The sequence below is a fragment of the Sciurus carolinensis genome, chromosome 2, assembly GCF_902686445.1.
Source record: "Sciurus carolinensis chromosome 2, mSciCar1.2, whole genome shotgun sequence".
In the NCBI taxonomy this organism is placed as follows: domain Eukaryota; kingdom Metazoa; phylum Chordata; class Mammalia; order Rodentia; family Sciuridae; genus Sciurus; species Sciurus carolinensis.
In genome coordinates, this window is record NC_062214.1 from 15,049,921 (window position 1) to 15,062,408 (window position 12,488).

Sequence of the window (12,488 nt, forward strand, 5' to 3'; positions counted from 1 at the left end):
ACAATTATCTGCCCACTCTGCCAAACGTCTTTGTTCAGGGTTTTTTGTTTGTTTGTTTGTTTTTCATTCTAAAGTGAACAATTGGTGACATTTAGCATATTCAGGATCTTTGGATTAGTCCTCTCCAAAAAAACTATGCTTCTCGTTGATTTTATTTAACAAGCAAACATATAGCACTTCATGTGTTCCTCACTGTCCTGAGAGCCACGCCATGGTGTCATTTAGACACTTCGCTCCTGTTTACAGATTTCCAGCAAGAAGGCTCCCCACGTGGCTGCTGGGACCTGTTTCTCCCCATGCTTGGCTCCTTCCCAAGGAGGATAGGGCTCAGCCTACTTCAGTGTTGAGCCCGGAGGGATGTGGCTCAGGGTCATGGGTAAGAGCTTGGCCATATTCAGTTTCTCTAACTGAGAAAGGTATGTTTTGGACAAACTCGGCCCCCCTGTAGAAGCATCAGTCACCCAAGGTGGAAGGTGATGTGAGACCAAAGAAAGAGGCGGACAGGTCCAGGATCCCATAAAGCACAATTTATTAGGATTTGCAGACAGAAGCGTGCCTTGGGCAGTGGCAAGACTAAAGAGTCCCCTCACTCCAAGGCAGGAAGAAGGAATTCACACGCCAAGCAAAACAAAGGTGGGCTTGGCCAAGCGGTATGTACCTGACCTTTCTCAAAAGCTATCAACATGCCAAGTGTCAGTTAAGAAACAGTCCAGGCCTCAGCGCCTGGCACAACATGCCTGGTTGACTCTCTTAATGACTTGTTTGTCCTATAGGGTTTGGGATGAGTGCCAGGGTCACCTGGAGGGTAAGATGGCTGCTACCACCAAGATGGCCACAGTCTTGTCAAGCTGGATACCGTAAACTAATTATACCTCTGTAGGTCATGTCTATCAAGAAGGCCACAGCCCAGAGCTGGGCACAAAGTGCCCAAGAAATAACCCCAACTAATGCTATTAGTCATAGTAGCAGAAGCAACATTTGAGCGAGCGTGTTAGAACAGGGTGGTGAGCTTTTTCTGTAAAGGACCCAGATGGGAAATATTTTTGGCTTTGCTTGTCATGCAGTCTCTATGGCAACCACCTAACTCCAGACAGTACATAAACGGATGAGTGTGGCTGTGTTCCAATAAAACTTTATATGGACACTGAAATTGGAATTTCATAAACTTTTCATTTGTCACAAAATATTACTCCGTTGACTTTTTTTTTTCAACGCTTTAAAAATATAATAGCGGTTCTTAGTTCAAGGGCAGTACAGAAACAGACCATGGGCTGGATTCAGCCTGCTGCTGGCACTGAGTCCAGGGAGCTCACCAAGATTCTTTTTGCTATTGAGTCCCCAGCATCCAGAACAGTGCCTGGCTCACGGTAGACACTCCATAAAGTTGTATTGAATAAATGAACCAATGAGGAGACATGGGTCTTTGGCTGACCCTTTAAGGTTATAAGCGTGGAGGGAGGGAAAGGACAGTCCTCAGGTGGGGGAACAGCCTGAGCAAAGTCCTAGAGTCAGGGTGAGTCCAGTGAGTGTCCCCTTTTAGCCCCTTGAAGCCACCAATGCCTGGTAAAGACAACTGGGGAACAAGGCCAGCTATAACCAAGTGGCTAGGGGCCTGGGGATGGGAAAGGAGGCTGTGGGGTGGGGGAGGTGGTGGTGGATGCACCCCAAAGTGGCTCTGTTGGGTGACAGCCCTGCCCCATCCCAGAACCACCAGCCTTATTTTTAACACTGCTGATGAAAGACAATCCATCTGAATGCCATCAAGAAGAGAGGCTTCTCCCCGCCCCGCCCCCTGACCCAGTTACGGTGCCACTCCCTCCCCCAGCGGCTCAGCGCCATCCTAGGAGACCCTCACCCACAGGTGTCAGCCCAGAAGTGGTGAGTGGTCAGAGGAGGGGTGGTCGCTGTGTCGCCCTGGCGGGGCCTAACTCAGAGAGGGCTCTCGGGGCTTAAAGAAAGCATTCAAGGCTCCTGGGGTTGGCAGGCTGGGAAGAGCCCGCGGCGCTGATTCCCTCTGTCACGCTTCTCAGTCTTTGGTGAGGGCGGGTGTCTGGAGGGCTTGTGGAACCCAGGTTCCTGGGCTCCCTCCCCTCCCCCAGTTCTGATTCAGAAGGTCTGGGTGGATCCTGCGAATCTGCGTGGCTGACAAGCACCCTGGCGGTGAGGATGCTGAAGGGTGTGCAGGCCCACACTGAGTGGCACTGGGCGGAAGTGGTGGCCTCTGGGAGACAGCAGTTCTGCCTGTCCTTCACCCTGGGGCTGCCCCGGATGCCCCATCCAGACTGCCTCTCGCAGAGGACGTGGAAAGCCCTGGAGGCCGTGCTGTTGGGCCTCACTGTGAGCATGGCCGGAAGGCTTGCAAGGATTTGAAGCAGGAAGTGAGGCCTTGGGACGTAGAGGGCAGGCACTGCGTGCAGATCAGTGTGTGGAGCAAGGTGCTGGAAGCGGGGCTTGCCAGGAGAAGCAGCAGTGGGTGACTGATCCGCTGTGGGGCTGAAAGGAGATGGGAGGCGGGGTGGGAGGATCCTGGGGTTCCTGGCTTGAGGGCTGGGAGCAGAGAAGCCATCCTGGGCTGAGATGTGGGCTTGGGGAGAAGGCTGGGATGGGGTTCCGTGGCCAGCGGCCAGGCAGACAGAGGTGGGCAGTGCCTGTGCTTGCCTCCAATGCAGCAGCCCTCATGCCTGGCGCTGTGTGGCCACCCCTGACCCAATACCCGGGCTGGCTGCCCTGGAGGACCCCCAGAGTCTCCCCAGGCTCTGGGTGCAGGCTGCGTTCCAGCCTAGAGCCCTGCAACCCAGCTCCTCTAGGCACCAGGAAATGAGCCTCATTCAGCTCACATGACCAAAAAAGGGCATCTTCTCAGCTGGAAGGTTCTCCTGCCTAGCTTTCCCTCCTCCCCTGACCTGGGGTTTCAGGTTCCCCTGGAAGTGACTCTGAAAAGTTTAGGACTTTGTCTCACACAAACCCACACGCGGGCCAAACTGAGCCTGACACTCCGCACGTACCACACGGAGTCTGGACGTTGCAAATGTCCTCTGCCTTCCCCTGTCCTCCTCCTCCTCCTCCACCACCCGTTGTGTCATCAGCAAAGCCGTCCAGTGGCGGCTCTTTGCACATTCACAGGCGCTCCACCGGGGAGAACTTCTGTCTCCATTTACAAATGGGGAAACTGAGACGCGAAGAGGCGAGCGCACACCCGAGGTCCTCGGGGTGAGGGCTGGGGCGCGGGGAGGGAGGGACGCAGCACAGAGTCCCATCGGTCTCCGTTGAATATTTTCTAAATAATTTACTTCCCAAGGATTTCACTTTCGACTTAAAATATTATATGAAAATTATGACTTAACTCGATTACTGAGTTTTCACACTCACGGCACCCTAACCCCAGAGCGGGCAGAGCGCGAATCGGAATCCAGGGCTGCTGAGTCCCCGCGTGCCCTCGTCTGTTCCTGGGGCCCCGCCTGACCCCGCACGCGCGTGCGCTTCTGCTGCCGCGCTCATGGTTCAAGTGAACCTCAGCGTGGCGACGTGGCCCGGGGGAGAGGACAGGGGCTTGGACGTCCGCTGGCCTGGGTTTGCCATCCTTACTCCACTGCTCATTGCTGAGTGGAGCGGAGCCCGTATGTAGGGGACCCTTGATCCCAGGGTGCTGGCTGCACGATCTCCGGTTCTTCAGCATCTTCTGTCCCTCTGGTTTCTCCCCTGGACGGAGGGAGGGAGGCTTCGGTCCACCTTGTAGAGCTACGGGGGCAGGGGTTAAATACCATGGCTTCGGTAAGGCCCTGGGCACAAAAAGTTAGGGACTGTTTTGCATCCTTAAACGAGACAGCTCTCAGCCTCAGTGCCCCTGCCTGCGAGGTGGTAAGATGGATACAAACCTCCCTGTGGTCAGTTGTGAGGGTCAAAAGGGATGACGAGGGTCAAAGGCCTGGCACGTAGTAGGGGCTGCAGGGAATTCATCTCCTTTACTGTGGGGCGCAGTGTGGGCTGGAGGCCGGGGGAAGGGAGCACATCAACCTGCCAAGGAGTTAGTCCTGTGCTGGCTCCCGCCCACCTTGAGTTCTCCAGGGAAGTCCAGCTCCCGCCCCAGGACGGGGCCTTGGCAGGAGCTTGTCCCTCTGCCCAGCTCACACTGCTGGCCCTAACGGATGTTTCTCCAGGCCTCAGCTTGAATGCCTCATCCTCAGGGAAGCCTCCTCCACCAAGCCACCCTCTGCCCGCTGTCTGGGGTTTCCAGGACCTTCTTCTCTGCTCTTCCTTCTTGGCACCGCTCATGGTTGTAAATGAATACTTTCTATTTAATTATATTCCACTTAATGGTGAGGGCAGAGTCCCCGCCTTCTGGTCCACAGGAGTTTCAAGCCTCAGCGTCTGTCCACAGTTGTCGCGTGCTCAAGAGTAGCTCGAGCGTGCAGGTTAGGATTCAAAATCCCAACTCCTGCCCTTATGACTCTGTGGCCTTGGGGCAGTTCCTCAGCCTGTCTGTACCTCAGTTTCCGCTTGTAAATAGGGTGAATAACAGCACCGGCTTCCCTAGATGTTACGATGACCAAGGCAGATGATCTTCCTCACCCGCTTAGCACAGGGCCTGGCCCGTTGGTACTGTGGCGAGACTGGCAGCTGAAACAGACATCTCCCAAATCTCAGGTGCTTCGTAACTGTTTAAAGTTTGCTCTTGTCACCTTCCAGCTCAGGACTGTGGGAGGGGCCTTCGGTGATGGAGATGGGTTCCTTCCACTACACTTCTTAATCTGGAGTCCACCCGGGAGTCTGTGGCTAGAATTTGGAGGGCCCATGAACTTGAATGGTGTTTTAGGTTACAGACTCTAGAAACATGGCATGGGATGGGGACTCCTGAGCCAGAGATTTCTTGAGGGAAGGCTTCTGGGAAAGAGGGGTGAGAGCATTAGGGTGGACAGGGAAGGAGCTGAGCCAGGGCTATGGTCTCCTCTGGAGCCCTGCTGCAGCCTGAGGCTCAGGGGCCTCTGGAGCAAGGGTTTGTGCTCCCGGGGTTGCTCTTGGGGTGAGAGGGGGCTGATCGGTGTCAGCCAGTCACTGGTGTGGGCTGCCTGGGCAAGGGTAGGGGGACTGGCATTTTAAACATCTGGAACAAACGGATATCCATTGGTTGCGATTTTTTGGGTAGCAATGAGCATTAGCAGCCCACACTCAATGACAGTTTGCCCAGTAAAGGGATCTGGGCTGGGCACCAAAAATATCTACTGGGGATGGGAAAACTATGTTTTTATGTTTACCAACTTCCAACTGAAGTTTAGCCTTTCTTCATTTGAGGAAGTAGGCACATAGCCTGGTGCCATTATCAGCATCTGTGAGTTTGTCTTCAGCAGAAATCATACAGATTTCCAGAGCACATTACTGTTGTTGCAGATGTCTTGAAACATCCTTTATGCTAATTTATACTTTAAAATTATGATAGTAGGCCTGGTAGACATTTTGTTTAATGCATTAATAAAGAAGAACATACACTAGTATATTACAAAATTGTTATTTTAAATATTTTGGTAACAGTGTGTCATGTAACTGCAGATTAACTTTGTAATTCTTTGTATTTTATGCATTTTAAAAACATTGTTCTGAGAGTCAGGTGCAGTGGCTCATGCCTGTAATCCCAGCAGTTTGGGAGACTGACATAGGAGGAGTATGAGTTCAAAGCCAGTCTCAGCAACCGTGAGGCGCTAAGCAACTCAGTGAGACTCTGTCTCTAAATAAAGTACAAAATAGGGCTGGGGACGTGGCTCCAGGGTTGAGTGCCTCTGAGTTCAGTCTGCAGTATCCCCCCAAAAGCAACCAACCAACCAAACAAACAAATAAACCAAAAACAAAACAAACAAACAAAAACCATTGTTCTGAGAAGGATCTGCAGGTTTCACCTTTGGCTCTGCCAAAGGACTCTGTGACACACAAGGAGCTAAACACCCTGTTGTGGGACATTGGTCTCCTCTGCATCCAACCAGGACAGAGAAAGGGTTTTATGGGCCAGACCTGGAAAGAGCACACACCAGGGCTTCTTCCCACAATGCATGGACCAGAACAGTCACCTGATCACACCTAACTGCAGGGGCGGCTGGGACATGAGGTCTGTCCTTGGCCAGAGAGTCGAGGAGCTATCCATGGACAGCCCGAGTGAACGGATGCTGGATCCAGGCGTCTCTGCGTGGGTTGGGGAGGAGGGGCAAGGACTGGTTTTCTGTGGGATCCTAAGTCTTCTGCCCGGTTGTCTCCTTAGGACAAGCCACGCCAAGGCCAAAGCTGAGGCGGCAGAACAGGCTGCCCTGGCTGCCAACCAGGAGTCCAGCATCGCCCGCACGCTGGCCAGGGAGCTGGCTCCGGACTTCTACCAGCCAGGTAGGGCCCCCGGGGCATGGCCGCTTCCCTTTGCTTGCTGGGAAGCTGAGCTGCTTCAGCGGGCTCCTGCGTACCTGTAAGTTTTGGAAACTGTGAGGCATGAAGCAGACAAAGGATGGGATGATGAAAAAGAGATGTGGAGGGGACACATCTCTGCCTCCATGCCTGGCCCTCTTGGTTGGGGCTGGTGAGCTCAGAGAAGGCCCCTGGTGGATGAGGGGGCAAACGGGGCTTCCTGCTCCTGCCCACCAGTTTGTCACGCACGCACTGAGCACTGCCTGTGTGTCAGGCCCTGCTGGGCCCCAGGAGCTCACAAAGACAGCATGGGGTGAGGCACACAGGCCACAGGTGTTCAATCCCACCGCTGCTCACCAGCTGTGCGACCTCCTCCAAGGCAGCTGGTAACCCTCCATGTTCTGATCTGTAACGTGGGCATAAGAATAGGGCCTACTTTCTTTTATGCCTGAACTAAGCACATGAAAAAGCCACAGTAAATGCTTAGAAACAAAGCTGTCGTCTCACGTCTCCCACGAAGATTAACTTCCACCCAGTGTGATGAGTACGGTGTGGAGAGCAGGTCCTTGGAGGCTGATCTTGACACAGACTGCGGCTCCCCCGTCCCCAGATCCTACTGAGTAGGTCTGGGGTGGCACCCAGGCCCAGAGGACCAGGCAATGCCAATGCCGCTGGTCTGGGGCCACCCTGTTGAGAAAGACTGAACCAGGTGGTGCTGGGCGCGACAGGTGAGGGGAGGGAATGCAGGCACAGAAGCACAGTGACTTGGGACAGAGGCACGTGCAGGAGCTAGGTGGTGAGGGAGGTGCAGAGTAAGAAGGGCCACCCGGCTCACACAGGCTGCGCTGCAGGGTTGGGGAGCCCCCGAGGGCAGGTGGTTGGAGTTCTCCGCATTGGCTGGTTTTCAGGGGCGCGACGTGATTAGTGTTTTCTACACATGATTCTGGTTGCCTTAAGGGAGCAAAAAGGACACTAGATGAAAGACCTAGGAGTGCCATCTGTGCCCCGAGATGTCCCTTCTGGTCACAGTGCTCCCCCTGCTGACTCAGGAAGAGGGACACTAGCTTCCTTGGGTGATAATAGGATGACTGCGACTCTACCAGGATCTGAGCTTGTCATTTTACATACATTTTTCTCCATTAATCCTTCCAGCACTATTTATACAATAGGTATTATTAGGCCAATTTTTCAGTCAAGGGGGTGTGAAAAGACCAATGTCATAGTTTATAGCATCACCTCGGCCCTTTGCTGTGTGACACTGGGCTAGTGGTTTAACCTCTCTGGTTCTCCCTTTCCTCATCTAGAAAACAGAGGTTTACAATAGCACCAATCTCATAGGATTATTAAAACGAATGAGTTCACATTAGGAAATTGCGCAGGCCAGGGCCTGGAATCAGCCAATGCACTGAGTGCTGGCTGAGTAAAGAAACGAACTGGGCTCCAGGAGGTGAAGTGCCTGTCCCAGGATCCGGCGGTGGGGTTCGAATGCAGCCTCCCTGTGTCGCCCGGCAGGTCCGGAGTATCAGAAGCGCCGGCTGCTGCAGGAGATCCTGGAGAACTCGGAGAGCCTGCTGGAGCCCCCCGAGCGGGGCGCGGGCGCGGCGGGCGTCCCGGAGCCGCCCCGCGAGAGCCCGCAGCTGCACGAGCGCGAGACCCCGCGGCCCGAAGGGGGCCCGCCGTCGCCGGCCGGGACGCCCCCGCAGCCCAAGCGGCCCCGGCCCGGGACGGCCAAGGACGGCCTGCTGGGCCCGGGCGCCTGGAACGGCGAGCCGGCTGGCGAGGGCAGCCGGCCGGTCACGCCGTCCGAGGGCGCGGGCCGCCGCAGCCCCGCGCGCCCGGCCACCGAACACATGGCCATCGAGGCGCTGCAGGCGCCGCCCGCGCCGTCGCGGGAGCCCGAGGTGGCGCTGTACCGCGGCTACCACAGCTACGCCGTGCGCACCGGGCCGCCCGCGCCTCCGCCCTGCGAGGACGAGCCGGAGCCCGAAGCCTCGGGGACCGACTCCGCGCCAGCGTCCCCGGCCACCGCCCCCGCGCAGGCCCCAGCGCTCCGAGTCTCCGAGCCCGCGCCCGAGGCCCCCTCCAAGATGGAGCCCAAGCCCATCGTCCCCAAAGCCGAGCCCAAGGCCAAGGCCCGCAAGACCGAGGCCCGAGGGCTGACCAAGGCGGGGGCCAAGAAGAAGGCTCGGAAGGAGGCGGCGCTGGCGGCAGAGGCGGAGGTGGAGGTAGAAGAGGTGAGGCTATGGGCGGAAGGGGCAGCTGAGGCCACAGGACTGGAGGCAGGGCATTTAGGGGGCCAGAAAGGAGATAGAATGGGGGATGGTGTAGCTGTGGCCAATGCCCAAATGACAAGGCACCCCCACCTTTAGGTAGGTATCTTTGGCCCTGGTGACCTATCTGCCTATCTGCAGAGGCGGGTCTCAGGAGCAGTCAGCCGGGGAGGATGACGCACCTGCTGGTGGGGAGGATTTGGGCGCCACCAGCAGCACCTGCTCAGGGTGTAGCAGGGACGGCTTCCTGGGGGTGGAGGAAGACCCCAACGGGTCTTGGATTCTGGACCTTTCCATCCATGGGAGGTTGGGCACCAAACTGCAGGAATAGCGTGTAGGAGGGCTCTCAGGGGCTGAGGAAGGCCACCAGGAGGGATCAGCAGTCCACCAGGCCTGAGTCCCTCCTACCCTGTGGTTTGGAATATATGCATGTCCCTTTCTGGACCCTGAGGACTTATCCTTCTAGCTCTGCTGGTCTACCGTCCAGGGTCCACAGTGAACCAGACAGGGGATGGTCTTAGGAGGATCCTTCCAGAAGCTCTGCACCTCTGCCCAGGCTTGTAAACTGGCTGGGGTTGCTCGGAGGCCCCTGGGACTCAGGCAGCCTCTGTCTGCTGTTCCAGGTCCCCAACACTGTTCTCATCTGCATGGTGATCCTGCTTAACATCGGTCTGGCCATCCTCTTCGTTCACCTCCTGACCTGACCTTCGCCCACCAGGTGCGGCTGGCCAGGGGAAGCAGGGGAGGGAGGAGCCCACAGGGATCTGGGCATCAGGGTGGCATCAGGGTGCCGAGGGATCCGCTCGGGACTGGGCATCCATCCGGAGGCTAATTATTGTTATTGTTTTTTTTTTTTCTGTGGTGCTGGGGATTGAACCTGGGACCTTGTACATGCTAGGCAAGCATTTTGCCACTGAGTCACATCCTCAGCCCGTCCTGCGGATGATTAAAACCCATGCCCCAGTGGAAGCAGGGGCCCTGGTTTGGACGGATCCTGGGCTCCCTCGGGCACGAGCTTCATTCACTCACCCATCTGTTCCCTGGACCCACACTTTGCTCAGCAGTGCCTCCACGGGGGCAGCAGGAACTCTCTCCAGCCCTAAGGTGGAGGGTCATTCCTAACTCACAGCCCGTGTGGGGAAGCCTCTCGGTTCCCACGCCACACGGAGCAGCTCTGGAACCCCCGCCCCCCCCCCCCCCCCCCCAGATCGCTGCATCTTGACAGTTCAGCTGAGCGGGGCCGGTGGAGCTTCCATCTTGAGTCCCTCCGCCCCTCCCTCCACGCCCTTCTCCTGCCAGTTAGTTCCATCTCGGTCTTCTCCCCATGATGGAACTGGGGACTGGACACTGTGGAAAAGGATAGGATGGGCTGGAGGAGAGTGGCCGGCACTGGTCTCAGGGGGACAGGTGTCCCCCTGCTAGGACCGGCCTTTACAGCCAGTGCTTGGCGGTGCTGACGAGTTCCTGCCTGTTGCCCCTGTCCTCTGCCCCTCCCTCTGCAAAACAAACAACCACCAAGAAAAACCCTCTTCGCTTAGAGTATGCTGGAGTTTTCTCCCCAGTTGCAGGAGAGGGAAATCCTGGCCGCCACTGTGTAACTAGCCAGGGCCGCCCTGGGGTGTCCGTGGAGCTCTGTGGGCTCCCTGTCTCATGGGGATCTGGGAGCCTCTCCTGCAGGCACTGATGACTCCGAGGATCTGAAGGGTGAAAAGGAGTGAGCCAGGTGACAGTGGGGTAGGGAAGGACGGGAAGAGTGGCAGCAAGGGGGATGGCGTGTGCAAATAAGCAGAGGAGGCAGGCGTTGGGGCCTCGGGAGACCTCAAGAGGTGGCTGGGGCTTGGGGGCTGTCAGAACCCCGGGGCCGGGGCTGCCCCAGAGAGGATCAGACAGAGCCCAAGCCCTGATTTCCCTGGGTGGCCAGCCTGGGAGTGCCTTCTTCCCTCCCTCATCTCATCTCGTTGCTGTCCCTTTGCAGAGCCAGGAGTTCCGCGGAGGACACCAGGAGCCAGCTTTTGGCAGCGCCAGGCAGGTGGCTGAGGACTAGACTCTGGTCCTGGAGCCTCTGGCCCAGCTCACATCCACACAGACGTTGAAGGAGGCCTCCCGGGGGCCCGTGCTGGGGGTCGGGGGCCAGAGGAGTCGAATGTCTGGGACCCCCCCAGGAATGCTCTGCTCAGGGGCAAGGGAGGCCCTAGGCGACAGCCCTGGTCTCCTGACCTTCCCCATCTGCTCCTGTCTCCTGTCCTCACCCACTCCCTCTCCTTGCCCCTCATCACCCAATCCCTGAGCTTTCGTGTGTTTTGGGAGAAGTCACCTAAGCAGGATATTGAAGTTAAATCTCTCCCTCTTCCTCCTACGCCACTCCTGTTTTTTATCTTAGTCTCCTGGCTGATGGTCTGAGGTTGCCCGGGAAGCTGAGGGGATCCTGAAGTCCCCTGGACCATGTCGTGCCCAGCACACAGCTGGCCTGGGGTTACAGATGCTCTGGATGATGGCGGAGGAAATGGACAAGTTCGATTGAATATCCCAGCATGCAGTGCTCCACCGTCTCCCGCCAATCCAGTCAGCCTCCCTCCTGACCCAGTAGAGCAGGGGAGACCTGAGGAACGGGAGCCTCTGCCTGGGAGGCCACTGACCAGGGGTGGGGGGCGGGGTGGGAGGAAGGGTAAGGGGCAGTTGTGGTGGCCTCTGTTTGTGGGCGTGTCTGAGGCTGGGGTTGCATTTAGAGCTGCTGGTTTCCTCGGGTCACTGTACAGAAGTTCTGGTATGTATGGTGCCCTATGAATTGGTTTGTCCCCTTCCCCCACCAGGGCCACTGCGGGCTCAGGGTAGCATGGCATGGAAGGGAGGCAGACTTCCCTGGGCAGACTCTCAGGTAGAAGCTGAGAGAGCAGCTGGGTGCAGTCTGCACCAGAAAACCCCTCCGTGCACTTGGCAGAAGACGACACTCGCATGCACCTCACTCAAAGATGTCTGCACCACGCTGCGCCCGGCCCTCAGGCTTGCTGTGGGTGGCCTGGGACTGAGGGCTGTGGTTCTCATCTCCAGGAGGACAGAGGGCAAGAGCTCCCAGACCCCTCCAAGCCCTTCCTGGGGAAGGATGTGGCCACAGCGTCCCAGCGGAGCCGGAGGTGCTGCTGCTATTCTGCACTTGTTTCTCTGGACCTTGGGACTTGCGCACAGTGCCAGGCTCCCCCAGGGCAGGGCAGGACCTGGACATATGGGGTCAGCTTTCCCTTCCCCCTCCTCAGTCCCTGGGAACCTTCCCCTCCAGCTTCACACTTGCCGTTTCCAGCCCTGCCAGAGCCTCTGGCATGGCCGGAATCCTGAACTGAGCTTCTGCAGAGAGGAGCCTGCAGGTGCTCCCGTCCCAGCCAGCTGTGGGCACCGCTCTGCGTCTGTGTCTGGGCTTTTCTCGACTCCTAGGGGTGAGGGGGTGGGGTAAGGCTGCTCAGGGCTGCCAGGCTCCAGGCCTCAACTCTGAGATTCCTGTTCTGGGTTTTGGGGTCTGGGCTGTGCTGGGACAAGCCTGTGGCTGCCAGAGCCGCAGGGCCTGGTTGGAAGTGGTGTTGGGGTGTGGGCTCAGGTGCTACAGGCTGTGCAGTAATAAACTTGCGTCTGCTCACAGGCTCTGTGACCCCGCTGCAGCGTCTGCTTATGGGCCAGGATAAGGGACTGGCTGAAGGAGAGGCAGGGAAGCGGGGTCCTGCTGGTCCTCACTTGCTTGGGAAGTTCCCATAATGCTTCTTGAGGGGCCGGTGAAGGGCTTCGGTGCTGGAGGACTGCAGGCCTCATGAGGCAGAGTCTTGTCTAAACCGACGTCCAGAGGAGCCTGCCCTT

The 12,488-nt window shown here is 57.2% G+C and overlaps 1 protein-coding gene across 1 annotated transcript in view; it reads left to right on the forward strand.

Moving 5' to 3' along the window:
• Positions 1 to 12,275, forward strand: part of Jph2 (junctophilin 2) — a 67,216-nt gene extending 54,941 nt beyond the window's left edge. Inside the window, exons 3-6 of the mRNA XM_047540034.1 lie at positions 6,245 to 6,363; positions 7,891 to 8,612; positions 9,272 to 9,366; positions 10,624 to 12,275. Of these exons, the coding sequence (XP_047395990.1) occupies positions 6,245 to 6,363; positions 7,891 to 8,612; positions 9,272 to 9,352 (922 nt within the window). The 3' untranslated portion in view covers positions 9,353 to 9,366; positions 10,624 to 12,275. The remainder of the gene's footprint in view (positions 1 to 6,244; positions 6,364 to 7,890; positions 8,613 to 9,271; positions 9,367 to 10,623) is intronic.
• The last annotated feature ends 213 nt before the right edge of the window (positions 12,276 to 12,488 follow it).